Source organism: Garra rufa, chromosome 1 (genome assembly GCF_049309525.1).
Source record: "Garra rufa chromosome 1, GarRuf1.0, whole genome shotgun sequence".
Lineage (NCBI taxonomy): Eukaryota > Metazoa > Chordata > Actinopteri > Cypriniformes > Cyprinidae > Garra > Garra rufa.
In genome coordinates, this window is record NC_133361.1 from 82,116,776 (window position 1) to 82,132,693 (window position 15,918).

The 15,918-nt window shown below is 41.1% G+C and overlaps 1 protein-coding gene across 1 annotated transcript; it reads left to right on the forward strand.

Moving 5' to 3' along the window:
• Nucleotides 1-854: 854 nt before the first annotated feature.
• On the forward strand, nucleotides 855-2,084 carry LOC141320921 (uncharacterized protein F54H12.2-like). The gene has a single exon (XM_073833339.1). It carries the CDS (start codon nucleotides 855-857, stop codon nucleotides 2,082-2,084), a length of 1,230 nt encoding a protein of 409 aa, XP_073689440.1.
• Nucleotides 2,085-15,918: the final 13,834 nt, after the last annotated feature.

The following is a 15,918-nucleotide window of genomic DNA, read 5'->3' on the forward strand; positions in this document are numbered from 1 at the left end:
AACTTGACTTTATATAAGCTATATAAAAAAATGTTACTGAAGATATTTGGCAATTTTACAGCATTTTTACAGTGCTTAATACTAAAGCAAAACTAGAAAACATAAGTCTGTGCTGCTGTTAATAACTTTCAATTGTAAATTATGTTTAAACTTAAATAGTTAAAAAATAGATGACAATGATGAAATGATTAAACAAATACAGTTAGAGGCACCCAGCATGATGTATGTAGAAAGTTATCTGAGAGAGAATCGGATAGATAAATAGAACGAATGTTTAATAGGGGGAAGTACGAATCTCCCACGGATTGGTATTCGATAACTTGGTAAACATAAAATTAACATGATATTATTTTTTCAACGCCCTGTACACATTTTGTCACATCGGTGTTCTTTGGGGTCAATTCGACCCCAGGTTCTTTTAGCTGTATAAAACATAAGAAATATAAAAAAATTTACACATATTTGTTTTGGGTGATATTGAGGTCACTATAACATGCTATGATTTTATAATATGCACTATAATTTTATATGTTAAGTATAATAAAAATAAAATAAAAAACTAACACAACCATACCTGTAGTATTGCGAGAACCACTGTCAATTGAATTGCTCTCTCAATTGAAAATGGCCTCTATGCAAAGGTTTTCTGTCAGTGAGATTTTGTCACAGGTGTTTGACAGTGAAAGTGGGGGTGTGTGTTTCAGAGTGTTGTTAAGTAGTCAACAAAGACATCAATTACCTGACACTAACCTTTTAGCAAAAAATATCATATTCTAGAGGTTTTAAATTTGTGGTCAAATTGACCCCAGTGGATAAAAGGTGTTAGCGGATTTTAGGGTAACAGGAGGGTTAAGATGACGGTCATTGAGAAAAACAACTATTTAGAAGTCCCGCTTTTATCAGCCATATCCGACTCTTCCCCGTTGGAATTTTTTATCGCCGGGACCGGTGAAGACTACATAGAACTAAATAACACATTATTGTTTCTACGGCTTAAAATCACAAAGCCTAACGGCAATAACATCCCGGACCCTGCAAAGGTAGTCCTAATAAATTACCCCGGGGCCACTATATTTTCACAAGTTGACGTGAGTCTCGGCGATCGACTGATATCTCAGAGCTCCAGTACCTATCCTTATCGATGCATCATCGAGAGTCTTCTCAACTACAGCAAAGATGCTCTGGAATCCCTTTTCTCAGCAGGCCTCTTTTTTAAAGACACAGCGGGGCACATGGACGAAACCGATCCGGTGGGGCGTAATGTCGGTCTAACGAAGAGGTCCCTCTACACAACCGGTAGTAAAGTTGTGGAGCTGTTGGCTCCCATTCTGAGTGACATTTTCTTTCAAGAAAAATTTATGCTGAATGGTGTCGATGTGAAAATAAGAATGATCAAGGGTAAAGACGAATTCTGTCTGATGAAAAGTGCCGACGCGGCCTACAAATTAAACATCGTGTCAGCATCCCTTTTTGTCAAGAAAGTATCCGTTTCACCCTCTGTGAGGCTGGGTCATGCCCAGGCGTTGCTCTCAAGCACGGTCAAGTACCCCATAGATAGGGTCTGTCTAAAAAATTTCTCCATACCTGCTGGATCCCGCGTTTCAAATCAGGAAAATGTATTTTTGGGTACGCTACCAAAATCTATCTTCCTGTCCATGGTGGATAATGACGCATTCACCGGAGCCTACGACAAAAACCCATTCGCGTTCAAACATTACGATTTGGAGTTCCTAGCCGTATACGTCGAAAGTCAACAGTGTCCTGCTAAACCTCTACAACCAGACTTTGCCGGGGGTTCCACCGTACGTGAATTTTATCAGCTGGCGACCGCGACCAGGAGACACCTTAAAAATCAACCCCTTTCTATTAACAGGGATGACTTTCTGAAAGGCTACTCACTCTATGCCTTTAACCTCACACCCGACGAAGACTGCAGACAGCACATTTCGCTCATCAAGTCAGGAAATATCAGACTCGAAGCACGCTTCAAACAACCGCTAGTGCGTACCATCAACCTTGTGGTTGTGTTTGACAGCATAATTGAGGTGTCTAACCGACGACAGGTCCTGGTCGATTACTATTGAACCTAAAATGAACACCGTACAACTCACAGCGATCATGAAAAAAAATTTGTGTAACACCCATTTTGTGATGTAGTCATGGAATCATCCGGAGACGTTGGATCCATTTGCAACAGCTTTATTTGTACACACAGAGGAAACAAGCAAGGTTCAATACCGGCTGACTGGTGTGGTGAAGATAATCCGACAGGGGTAATCAGAGTCCGTGCAAAAGGTCGAGGCTGGCGGCAAGACAAAGGGGTAATCCTATAAAAAGCGAGGGTCGACCAAAGGCAGGCAGCAATGATTCACACACACGATAAACAGTCCGGTTGGTAACAGAAAGGCAGTCCGAAAAAAGAACGCTCAGGATTGGTAGCATAACTAGCAAAACTTCGCAAAGACTAAGACGCCAAACAGTGCTATAAATGGCCGCCGCGAGGGAAGTGACCCGGGAAACCCGGAACTGGAAATGATCGTCCCAGGCACGGGGTTGTGGGTAATGTAGTGAGTTAAAACTCAGGTGAGAGTTCCCGCTGGCGGAGGTTGGAGGGAGCCACAGAGACCGCGTCTGTGACACATTTTCTCGGAGTCCTACCCAGCGATCACCTTCCAGAAAGACCACTAAGGAACTTTACTGCAATGTGTATAATTAACACACACCCTTCTTATTTACCGGGGGAACACTGGGCTGCCGTTTATTTAACTCAAGAGGGAACCGGATGTTTTTTCGACAGCTTCGGCAAAATGCTCCTGATGATGAACGCTTTCCAGCGTCTTTCAAAAACTTTTTAATATCCAACTCATCAATGGTACTATATTCCACCAGACGTATCTAAGATTTTACAACGGATACATGCGGACAGCACTGCGTGTTCTTCCTATATCATTTAGCCAGGGGGAGGGACTACAACCATGTGTTAAAGTTGTACAGCGACGAATATATTAAAAATGATAAAATGGTGTCGCTCTTTGTGAAAAGACTAAGTTCTAATGTTTGTAATGGAAACATGTTTGCGTGTATTCATTGTGTGCAGTCTTGTAATTCGGCTATGCTTGAATAACCATTGTATTATTTGATGATAAATAAAGAGTGAGCATCAGATGACGATTTCAAATGTTTTATTAAACAATTTACAAATGATACACATACACATTATTACACACATCATTACACAATCAATACAACGGCTACAAAAAAAAGCAACGTTAAAATTCTAACCATTGTCTATGGTCTAGAGTCGGCGGATTAAACAGCGGTTTATCCGTACGCGAAATCCTCTTTTTGATAGCCTTTTTAGTAGGTATTACAGACTCTGGTGTGTAGGCAAATGCCTGTAGAAACTCTGACCATCCTGGGGGTCTTCTTTTATCGCGGACCTGGTGTGACGCTGTAACATTTTTAACAAATCTACCATGTGCGAACCCGGTATGGTTTTTCCCTTAAAGACAAATTCTCCTGACACGTCCCAAGCGCTGAGTCCTTTAGCTTTAGACATTTTGTCTAATATATACTGAGCGTTTTTGAGACTTCTTGCCGGTACGTTCTTCAAAACTTCCGCTATGACATCTTCTGAACCCCCAACATCTTTGGCGTTAGTAGTAGCGATGTCGTGGTCATCTTTATGATCGGGGTCAGGTCGTAGTAATGAGAGTGTTAAAACACTACCCTCGCGATCACCTTGTTTAACGATCGTTAAAAACCTGGTTAGGATGCTGGAGTAAAGTTTGGCCTTTTCACGTTGATCCAAATCAGACCTGAGTAAAATATTTCTTATGGCAGAGTCCAGATCGTTCTCTACGACCTGTTGAATGTTTTCACAGGGGGGGTCTGGATTGTAGCTTTTCCAGTTGGTTGTGGGGAACGAGATACAACTTTTCAGCGTGCTGCATCCTCAACTCTGTCTACTCGATATCAGGCTGGAAATAAAGGGGACCGCTACGCTTAAAATCGGTAAAAGAAAACCGCCAGTCCTGTTGAAAACGCGCTTCTTGGTCGCTAGAGCTATTTTCTTATTGGCAACGAGTTTAATTTCGGCTTTCCTCCTCTTCAGTCTCTGGTATTGCTTAGAGCTACTTCACAAAGTGCTAAAATGAGTTCATCAGACGCTCCTTGTAAAATAAGCCGTTGTTGTTTAGGAGTCGCTTTATGTAGCACCTTTCATCAGAGGCAGATGCTTGCAAAGTCTGGCGGACATGACGAAAGATCACGCGAGTCTTTTTTTCGGGAGGTAGACCACTTGGTGGTCAGAAAGCAAGCCTGTTTTGAGTCGATAATGTTCGGGTGTTTTTGCTTTATAGTCTATCATGAGATAACCGTAAGGTTGACTGGTGGCATCTTGATAGCATTCCATAAAGTATTTAGGATTCGACGGGTACATCTGTCTCGCTAAAATCATCACTTGATTTGCGTCGCGTGGATTTTTAAACAAGATTAAATAATTGGTGTTCAGACTAATAGTTCTGCTCGATTTACCTTGCGTAAATAAATTCTGTACAATATAAATAGCGCTAAGATTACGATGATGTACAAACTTTGTGAAGACCTTTTGAACTTAAGCATTCCCGCTAGCTTCACTCATCATATCATCCAGAATCAGTAGATTAGTTTTGCTGACAGGGAGTAAATGATCATCATTCAGAGACTCGGGTATTCCTTCAACAAATTTAATTTCATACAATTTAAATAAATATATACAATGTTTTCAATTTTTTTAGAAATCATATTTAACCCATTTTCCATCAAACGTTTTACAAAGTAGGACTTTGCGCTATTAGATGGCCCACTTATCACGCATGAGAAGGGGTGCTGAAGTCTGAAATAAAATTCAGAAGCATCCCGCACCCCTCTATGCATCATCGAATCAGTACCCATAAGGAAGAGTGTTAAAGTCGGGTAAAAGTCGACGCTTATTGAACTATTTGAACCTTGAACTTTTTGTCGACTGTCTTGTTGTGCAATGTAAGATGCTTTTTATCCCTCACAATGTTTTCGGTGCGAGCCATGATGCATTGCGTATTGTCTCGTGATGACACATAGCTGTTAACCAGACCAATCATGGTATCTAATCGGATAGCTTTGGTATTTTTTGCGTTTAGAGTTATACCCTTAGCTTTCATGCATACTTTTCCATCCTATGTGCAATAGCCATACGATTTTGGACCGCTAGAACAGAACTCTGTGATGTAACTACCGTTCCCTATCTTATCCGTCAACTCCCCCAAATGATCCCCCAGAGGCGGCATCCAGTCGCCGTCCCTGGACACAAAAATAACGCTGTCTGTGTCTGAATACAGCAGGCGGTCTCCGAGTCTATCCATCAGGTCGTACAATTCCAGGCGGACACTGGACAAGTGCAACATCGTCTGAGACGAACGTGAAAAATTTCAGGGTGTCGGTTTTACCAAAAATGATTCTGGTGAAATCTTCAGAAATTCTCACGCAACGAGAAGCGTCCCCATAATGATAATCTCTGAGCGGGGTTGTGGCAGATCTTTTCTGGGTCTAGACGAATACCCTCTTTTTCATAATATTCATGGATGTATGTCGCTTTGTCGGCATCCGTGATGATGTTTGGGGGGTAGCCTGACGCTTGCTGTTTTAAACGTAAAAAAGTCTTTACGTAATCACCAAACAGCATATCTGACCATTGTAGGAAATGCCAAACTTCATCAATCTATGCCACTACATACCCCTTCTCAATCGCTTTCAAAAGTTCAATGCTGACCCAGCACCCTGAGAGCGAGCGTTCGTCATCCGTATGACTACAGCTCGTCATCTGGTTTTCAGCATGTGCGCAGGTTCGGCATAATGGGAACATGAGCTTGCCACTGCATCTATAGGGAAGAACCGGGTGGAGTAATTTGTGGGGCGGATACACCGTCGCCTTGATAAGTCCGTAATATTCCTCGATCGGGCCAAAATCATTCAAAATGATTTGGGGGTGTCCGATCGGATAGCTTTTTCTCGCCTGGCAGAACGGGTACAGACTCGTAAAGTCCACGTAGCTTATTTTCTCAGCGTCGACTGTTTATAGGCATTAGTCCGACCCCCAAAGAGCGCATCTCTCGGCTTCAGTCTTTCGGGCGCTGAATAAGTACTCATAAATCCTATCACGGCAGGATCTGTCCTCTTCATTTTGTTCCATTCACACTCCCAGAGGACCCCCATTTTCAACCCGTATGCGTTTTGAAGAATATCGAACTTTTCATCAAACTTTCTTCTAAGAACTCCGAAAGGTACGACAGCGTTCGCATCCGTGCCACAGACATCCATTGAATTCAAGACCGTACCTCGACCCATTCTGTTCGTAGTAACCGTCTAAAAAGTAACGACCGATCTGCACCTCGCCATGGTTTAGAGCATGGCTAATGTCAAAGTTTCGGGTCTTTTCGATCGACGCGCTAGAGTATGCCTTGCTCTGTTGGATGTACGCATTATTATGCGTCAGAGCCAGAGTGTCTCTGTCGAGATAATGGGTTTTGAAGACCCCCATACAACACCCAGCAAGAGTAGTGAAACTGGGGACCAGTTCGGTACACTCTATGAACACTTCTCTGTATTTCAAGCATGCTTCGCGTAATAAGACAACGTCGTTCAAGCCGTACTCGTACAACTCTTTCTTGAAGCGGAAAAATTTATCTGAGACCTCGCTATACCAGGCATCAAACTTTGCCTGATCTTTATCTGACATGTTTTCGTACCCGTAAAACTTCTTGTCTGGGTAGGGTCCGACATAGTCTGCATTTTCTAGTCTATTGAAATGGTGGGGAAAGTATCCTTTTTCCAGAGTAGTCAGGTTAAGAGCCGCGGGCATCTTAGACAGGGCCACAGGGATGAAGGAGTAACTATCTATGTATCGCTGTGCGAAAGGCTCATCGTACATGAAGATGAATTTACATCCCTGCATGATAATGTCGAGAGTAAGACCCACTTTGCAAAAATATTCTAGAATAAGAAAAGAGTCGAATCTGGATGCGTAATGGGCCATGAAGCAGTAGCCTTTGTATCGGGGCTTTCTGAATCGATTGATTAGCTGCTCCTCACAGCCGCCACAAATTTTTCTCCTTTAAAAGTGATCGCGCAGATGAAATTTGCGACGTGTCTACCGTTTTCGTAACACGTTTCAAAGTCATAAAACACATATTTTGTGTTAGGATCTTTGGGCACTGATGTATCCCTTGACTCGGCCGTTCTTCGCCACAATCGGAACATCGATCGGGCCGACATTTGTGATCGCCTTTGGACCCGGTAATCTCATAGCGATTTTTACATAGTTTACAATATTTATATATGTCACAGGGGATCTTTTCTTTACCGGGGGTTATCTTCTTATGCATGTTGTAACAGTAGCGCAAATTACAAAAGCGCAGGCAATCAGTGCAGTGGATCGTACTTATAGGGTATTTGAAACACTCTTGGTCAAAACATAGGTTACAAACATACTTGCAATGGTGATCTCTGAGATTTGAGTAGCCTTTGTAACAGTATTGGCACACATACGCAGTCCCTATGAACGCCTCCAGGTTCAGTATCATATAGTAATGTCCGTTGTGTAAATAGAGTAACACTGTTTTTGGATGTGGGTCGTCGAGATTTTTGAAAATTTCTATCACACCTCCTGCAATAGTCCTGTAAAAAACAACTATTTTGACTTTGTCAAGTCATGAAGCCCGATCTTATTTTGGATGGAGAATCCTGCATTATTGTGTATGACGGCTGCCTGGTTTTCTAATTCGCTCTCGGGTAATTCCAGATCGAGAAAACGCGCGAGACAGATAGAAAGGCATAATTTATTCGTTTTGTTCGTAGGAATGAATAAACTCTAATTTATTTTCTTTTGATGACCTGATCAAGCGGTAGATCTGAGAGTTTACAACGTACACCTCCCTGTCTGTTCATGACCACATGAGCTTCAATCTCGACCGCATCGTCAGACTACTGTATATCTGATCGTCGCTCTGTAAAATTTTCTCAATTTGATCGGTAAAAAGATTAACGTCATAATTATTACCGGACGTTAAAACGGCGTTAACGGGCGATTTTGAAGAGTCCCTGTTCATGCATAAATTGATTACGCAACCATCGCAGCCAATTTGTCTAGCAAACGATGCTATTTCATCCATGGTACTGTGCAATGAGAAGTAGGCTGCTAAATCTGGAGATCTTATCTGTCTCATATTCATAGTTATCTGCAGTTGTATGCTGTTAAATCGAGGTCTAGGGATAACTCGATAACCGTTCATGACCCCGCCTCGACGCGACAGAGTGTCGATGTTCGCACGACTCAACTGCGAAACCCCCAAAGTAGCAGACGCATTGGAAGTCGATGGTTGCGCATCGTCGATACGGTCTGTAGTACTCGTTGACGGTCGCACATCTGACGGATGCTCTGATGATGTAGGGGCAGTTGCGGTGCGCATAGCATCTGTGGTCGGCGTAGCAGTGGTGGAAACGGCTAATACACCTCCGCTCTGCGACGTATTTAGCTGTAAACCTTGGACGTGCATATTTAATAGACCCTGTAACTGAGCACACAAACTTATATTTTTGCAGACTCTATACAGACTCTGTTCTATTAGCGTTTCTAAATGTTCCAAATCAGAAATCTGTAGCGGCGTTGCATTATTAAAACTAATTTCTGGAGAGTTTGGATACATATTTAACAGTTGTTGTAATCTGTCACACAAATCATGGGGAGTGTCTATCTACATATCTATAGCGTTTTGTAGAACCAGTGAGAGAGATTGGTCTGAATGACAGCCATGTGCATCATCTGGAATATTTTCGCCGTTCATTTTCAGTTTATTTTTGGTTCAAACTAAAGGATAAATTTCAAATTACAAATGATAATAAAAGCATAAACTCCATTCAAGCAATCAAAGCAACAGTGTGAGAAAAAAAAGTACAAACAGAACTAAATTACAACTACATAAATGATGAAACAGAACACCTCTGTTTAATGTTTTATCTCGGCTGTAAATGATTGATTAGAGCCATGAGGAGATTCACCATCAAACGTCTTTCACGCAGTCCTTCGCGCATTGACTCATTAATACTGTTGAAATTTTCAGACATTTCTCTTTGCAAACCACGAGAACGATTCTCTATTGCCTCATGTTGTTCATACGAATTATCTATCCCCACCTGGATCCTAGCATCTTGAAAACCCATTCGATTATGAAGTCCTGCGATGCTATTACGCAACTCTTCGTGCTGAGCGTCATGACGTTCACTGTTTTGACGAATCAAATCAATCATAAGATTCATCAAGTTCTGCATCACACCATCTCTATTACGTGATTCTTGACGCAAACCAGCAATCTGTTCGTTATTGTCCTGAACCAATCCGTTCAAATTGTCAATTCGATTATGGGTTACAGCATCTCTATTATGTGATTCTCGACGCAAAGCGGCAATCTGTTCAGTGTTTTCCTGATTCAGTGTTAAATTTTCAATTTTCAAATTTTTTCGACAGCACCCTGAGCCACAGGCGCTGGGTCTTGCTCTTCTTGCTCTATGTCTTCCTCTTCTGCCTCTTCTTCCGACTCCAATGCATCTTGGAATGCAAAAGGTGTTTGTCGATGTCTCGCCGGTGAATCTGGGTCTCTATCACTCCCCCATGACGATGTCTCCCAAGCATTCAGCTGAGTCTCTGTCCAGTCGGCGACGTTGTCCCCACCTTCGTCCTGTCTGTCTGCAGAGGGTATAAATAAAAAATAAAAGTCAGTGTCTATGTCAAAGTTTTAACAACAGCGAGGACATGAACGGTATCAAAGAAAGATTAACGCATGATCTTAACGTCATCTGCATCCTCAACTCTTCTGGTTGGTGAAACGCGTGCTACAAGCCTTTTCTTTCGTTCGGGGTCGTCCGATGCCCGCTCTTCCGCTCTAGCGCGCTTCTGCGTATTGCTAGTGCTGGTGCTTGGTCCAGACACTTGCTCCTCCTCTTCATGGGTCAAATCATTAAATGCCGTATGCTCTATAAAAAATATATTACATATTGTGTTAGTCAAAATATTATACCATCAAATGAGTTTAATTTGACTCTACAGCATGCCTATATTGTCAGTTACCGCGTGTGGCTCTAGGTCCGTTAATCACTATCTCTTCAGCTGCAGAACCAAAAAAAATTAAATGTATAAAAATAAACATTTATCATATTTAGTAAACGGAAATATGTGTCATGAGGTAATAAATTCAATATCAATCTTACCTATTGAATCAATTTGATTGTAGTGCCTGGAGCCCATCAGACATGAAATAACTAGTTATATTCCTTAAATGACTTCTCCCCCGATTATCTCTATGATTAACACCTAGGTGCTATGAGCCAGACCTCTGGTCACTATCCAACTCATCCCCCCACCATAAAGATAAGACTCTTACAGAAATGCAGATACACTTTCCTTATTCAGACATACAGTCCCACATACAGTTATATAGAAATGTACACATATCAATGTGTTACCTTTTCTTATATTGTTGTTTCTGTTATGTATGTCGGCCTCAAACATTAATCCGCAATAGATGAATTATTGTGCATGCTTACACTCTAACATTTAGAATCACTCACCTAGCATTGGATATGAGGCCTGCATTTAAAGCCATGCGGCCTAAAAACCTTATTCAAGGCCAGGCAGACCAAGGAACCCTCAAGGAATTGAAAAGGACTTTCTGAACTGAACACATACGGAACCAATGCACAACAACAAGAGCTTGCAAGTATCTGTCCTTTCTACAAACATAGATAGCTGCGTTTAAGGCGTTTTATGAAAAACGATTTCAGGTTGTTCAGAACCGTTTCATTCCTGTCCCTTGCAAACTCACTTTCTGTCTCTCTCTCTTACTCTCTCACTCTCTCTCTCTCTCTCTCTCTCTCTTACTCTCTCACGCGTTCTGTCTATTTGTGTTTTATGTACGTTTGTCTATGTGCAATCGTTTGTAAGTAGAATAGTTTAATAAACAACCATATATTCACATATAATGATTTTCTGTGCTAATGGCTTACATGACAATAGTCACTTAAACTGTGTCGATCTCATATTGCTACCTTAAGCCCTATTAATGGGTATCACTGAACAATTTGCTGCACAAAGAAACCAGTCGATATCATTATTACTGTTACTGATCAGAAACTGGAAATTGCGTATATTTAATGACGATAATTATACACAATTTCCTATGAGTTAAACTACTTTCCCTGACTGAAATGTATGTTTTAAATAACTAATTTCATCCTATTCATTGGTCAAAATGACCTGGTGGAGATTTGCAGTGCACAGGTGATGAGAGAAACATAGTCTCACACTTGTACACACATATTGATTAATTTGAAATTCTTTTGAACACACGATGGCAGTACCAGCCTCCGGATGGTTGTAAAGTACATTAATCTTGTAGCGTTATATCAACCTTTAAACAATGCAAATTAAAGCATAATGTTTTTTTTTTTTTTGTCAGATGCAAACTTATTTTTGATTAAACTATTACATTATCACCAACGCTCAAACAAAGTTATCAAACTAACAATAGATCATCAGCTCCGGAATCTAACCTCTATACACGTGTTCCAACGGCCAGCCTCGCTAACTGCAACGCTATAGAGTCTGTTAGGAAAGAGTGTAACAGAATTCGCCATAGCCGTGTATTATCGTTTCAAAGACCATGCCACAAACACATGACTACATACAGATATTCATGCAATATTCTTTAAAATTCCACAAACTGACGAAAAATTACTAAATAAACAGATAGACACATGGGGGTACGTTAAAAGCTGGTATTGCAACTCTGGCCCCCGCTCTAGATTCAAATCAAACTTTATTTTAATCGTATGATACAATCATACATCGTATAACACACACACAAACTAAAAACACATGGAACTTCGCTTATTTGAGAGACTGTTCTGTATACACGTGAACGGCAAACATTAAACATTAAGCATCGACAGTCTTTCAATAAATATAAGTGCTTCTGCTTCACTAAAAATATATCTGATGAAACTATTACATTACAACCAACAAACAAATACATTTATCTAACTAACAACACATCCCCAGAGCCGGGCACAAACCCCCGAGCCTCAGTCTCGTGGGCAATTGCACTAGCTGCTACCCCAAACAAGCTGACGTTCAATCACGTCTACATAAAGTAGAAAGCTGGTATTGATGCAAACGGCCCCTTATTACAACTAATGCAAAATCACAATGTTACACGCATAAAGCTGATATGTTACAGACAGCAGGCAAATACGAATTCTGAACAATGCGTTAGCCACGGCAGACTCATTCATCCCAAACAACTTTCATCTTCATGCTCAGACTTACAAAAATAACAAAAAGCGGACATTAGAGAAATATACAGCAACAGATTAAGATCTGATAAAAGATAGAAGGAATCACTCACTGATAGGCTGCATGATGATGAGAAAAGTTCCACGTTTTTGTCTGTCTCAAAAAGTTGAAATGGGACATCCTTAGGTCACTGAAGTCTTTTGACCACATAGAAAATGCTTCGGGCAGAATCTTTTAATAACTGACATCTCTGTGATATTTGAGTTCTTCATTAAGATGCTAAAAAAGCAACATCTTCTTAATAGTATACCTGTTTTATTTTAAACATATCAAGAAGTATATGCAATATGAAATGCGCAATTTAAACTACTACAGCCAATTTAAAACAAACTGTTCAAACTACTACGCTTTATAAATCTGGTTATTTTTTTTTTTATAAAATGATGATTGATCTAGGCATTTCCACACATGTCCGCTAGATGGGGCTATTGTTCTAAGAATGAACTTTAAATATGATTTTCTACTGTACAAACAAAATAAATAATTATCATGTATAAGCACATGCAATATTCGTGAATTGAATAATGTGTATTTGTATACGTATTTGACATGATATATGCATGATCTATTATGTTAAATACATAAAAAAAAAGTAAAAGAAAAAAAGTGAGAATTCCTAACCAAAGCGAGATTCGTAACCATGTTTCAAAAATACTGCTTATTCCAGAGAGCAATGCTCTACCGCAGCGCTAACGCATCTGATTAGTTTCTTCGGCTAGTATTAGATTAAAGGATTACAAAAATGAAAACTATAAGACTCGTTTGAATTGAATTTTCATCGTTGTTCGTATGCTGACATAGGAGTTATGAAATAAATATGAAGCATGAAAAAGCGTATCCTCTGCTGAATACTGACAAATCACACCTATGACAACTATTGTGAATAATGAAAACGTTCTAACGACATATTTATTTTTTATACAGCTTCTTTATGTCAATAACCGGTATCCTCTTAATACCACATGTTTTAAGACATGATCTGTAGTTGATTTTTTTTTTTTTTGTTGTTGTTGCTGACAGAGAAATATTTCAGCACACGGAAAATCGCCTGAGGAATGAGCAACACTTCCTAGCTGATTGCTGACATATGTGAAAAGAGTTGGTTTGAACAGAACATCTATTGTGAATAATGAAAGAAGACTGCGTGACAAATTTTATGAATGGACTCAGAGGCGTAGATCCTCGCGGCAGAGGAAGAGTGTCTCAACCCGCTGCGAGAAAGACAGAGAAGCGCCTATAGAAGTCAATTGTGCTTGCGGTTCTGCTTTAAAGATAGCATCTCTGTTCACACGCAGGCTCTGTTAAATATTAACTTCCACATCTGAGACACACATACACACACACACACTTACACACACAACCACAACCAGCAGAGTCTCAGAGTATGTGAGCCAGAGAGACAGAGAGAGGGTTGCATCGAATTTAACTAAACTCGTGTGCATTTTGAGAGCAGTCCATTTGACGCAGGACCCTTGTAAAATTAAGATGTGTTTTATCCTCTGGAGAAAAAATGTAAGAGACTTTTTTCATTAAGCTTTTGTTTCATTGACCAATTTTATTCATTATTAGGTTTATGTACATAGATATTGCTTTTCTGTGCACTCTAGTATGCTCTCCATAAAAATATTAATGATTAAAGCTCATATTTACATTAACATAATTAAAATAATTGTATGTTTGTTAGTGATTTAATTTAAATGGCTCAAAAGCTATCCATTAACTTTTAAGTTTAATTGATTGAATTTGTTTGTTTTATAATGACTGTGTTGATTTATGTATATACTCATAGATATAGGTTTTCTTTACACACTGTCATGCTTTTTTATAGGGGTGATCCATATTAATGATTACAGTTCATATTAACATTTTAAATAAAACATTAAGTATGATTGTTAGTATTTTAATTTAAATGGATCAAAAGATATCCTCATAAACCGCGTAAAACCATATAAGCATACAAAAGCATGTTCCGATAAATCATATAAACAAGTATAACTAGCCAGACAATTGAATATATATAAAATGACATTTATTCTTGTATATATTTTAATATATATTTATTTTCTCTCACCCTGTGAAGAAATGTATCCCCTCATGTGGTCACCATGCGCGTCACTTAAAAAAAAATGACCCCTCATTGCTGCAATTTCACCGGTCAGAGTTCACTCATCATTAATCTTCATAAAAACCCTAAAGACATCATTAGTCGGGTCACGGGATCATCTCCGGAATTTTAATTATGACTATTCATACATTAGCCGGGTCACGGGGTCATCTCCGGAATTTTAATTATGTCTATTTATACACATCCGAGGTCAAATGTCATATTTTGACAGGTCAAAGGTCAAAGTCATTAATCATTTTTGTCATAAAGGACATCGTATTACTACTCGTCATTACTTTAGATAGCAATCTTAAAGAGCAATTTTTTCATGGTCGTTGAGAGACTTTTTTCTGGTATGTCTGGATGTGGTAGTTACCTTACCTCTTTGGACGGTCATGATCGCTGTCTCACGTGCCTGGACCAAGACCACACTGAGGCGGCGATCATGGATGGCTCATGTGTTCATTGCGAATGCATGACCATGGCTATGTTGAGGTCCCTACTCTCGTTCGCGAGACGGCTCCCCTCGTCGTCTTCCCGTGGTAGTTTATTGAGCCGTAAAGGCTTTACGGCTGCCGCAGCGAGGTGCTTGGGGATCTCACGGTGACAGTGCAGAATGCACACTCCACCGTGTAGTCCCGTTGTGCTGCCCGAGCAGATCGCTCCCCCACCCAGCGGGCCCAGCGTCTCCTTCAGTGTGCCCCCAGAGGATAGGATGTCTATCACTGCATCGGAGGGTGAACAGTCGGCTGATGAGGTGGATGACTCACCGGGAGAGTGCCCCCCCCATGATCGCTGCCTCATCTGAGGCAGACGGCAAACTGTTGGCTCTGCTCCTCCAAGCCGCCGGGGGATCGGGTTGGAGGTGCCCCTGGCACGCTCCCCCCAAGTGCCTTTGTTCCCAGGGTGCATGAGTAGCTAACCAGGTCGTGGCGGGCCCCCTAATCAATCCTCCACGCCCTGGCTCCTCGCCCCTCCCTACCCTTGATGGCAGGGCAGCCAAGGGTATACCCGCAAGGTGCCGCCACCTGGCGGGATCAGCCGCGCCTCCCGTCCAAGGCATGTAAGATTTCGTCAGCACTTGCTGGCAGAGCTTACCATGCTGCGGGCCAGGCTGCCACCGCCCTGCATGCAATGGCCACCCTGCAGGTATTTCAGGCCAAGGAACTTAACTGTCCGAGGGTAGTTCTGACCAAGGGGTAATGCAGGAACTGCATGTAGTGACCGTCTTCTCCCTCCGGATGACGAAGGTCACGGTGCGGTCCTTTGGTCAGGTGATGTCCACTCTCGTGGTCCAGGAGCGACACCTTTGGCTGACCCTGGCTCAGATGGCAGACGTCGACAAAGCACGTTTTCTCAACGCTCCCATCTCCCAGGTCGGCCTATTCGGCGA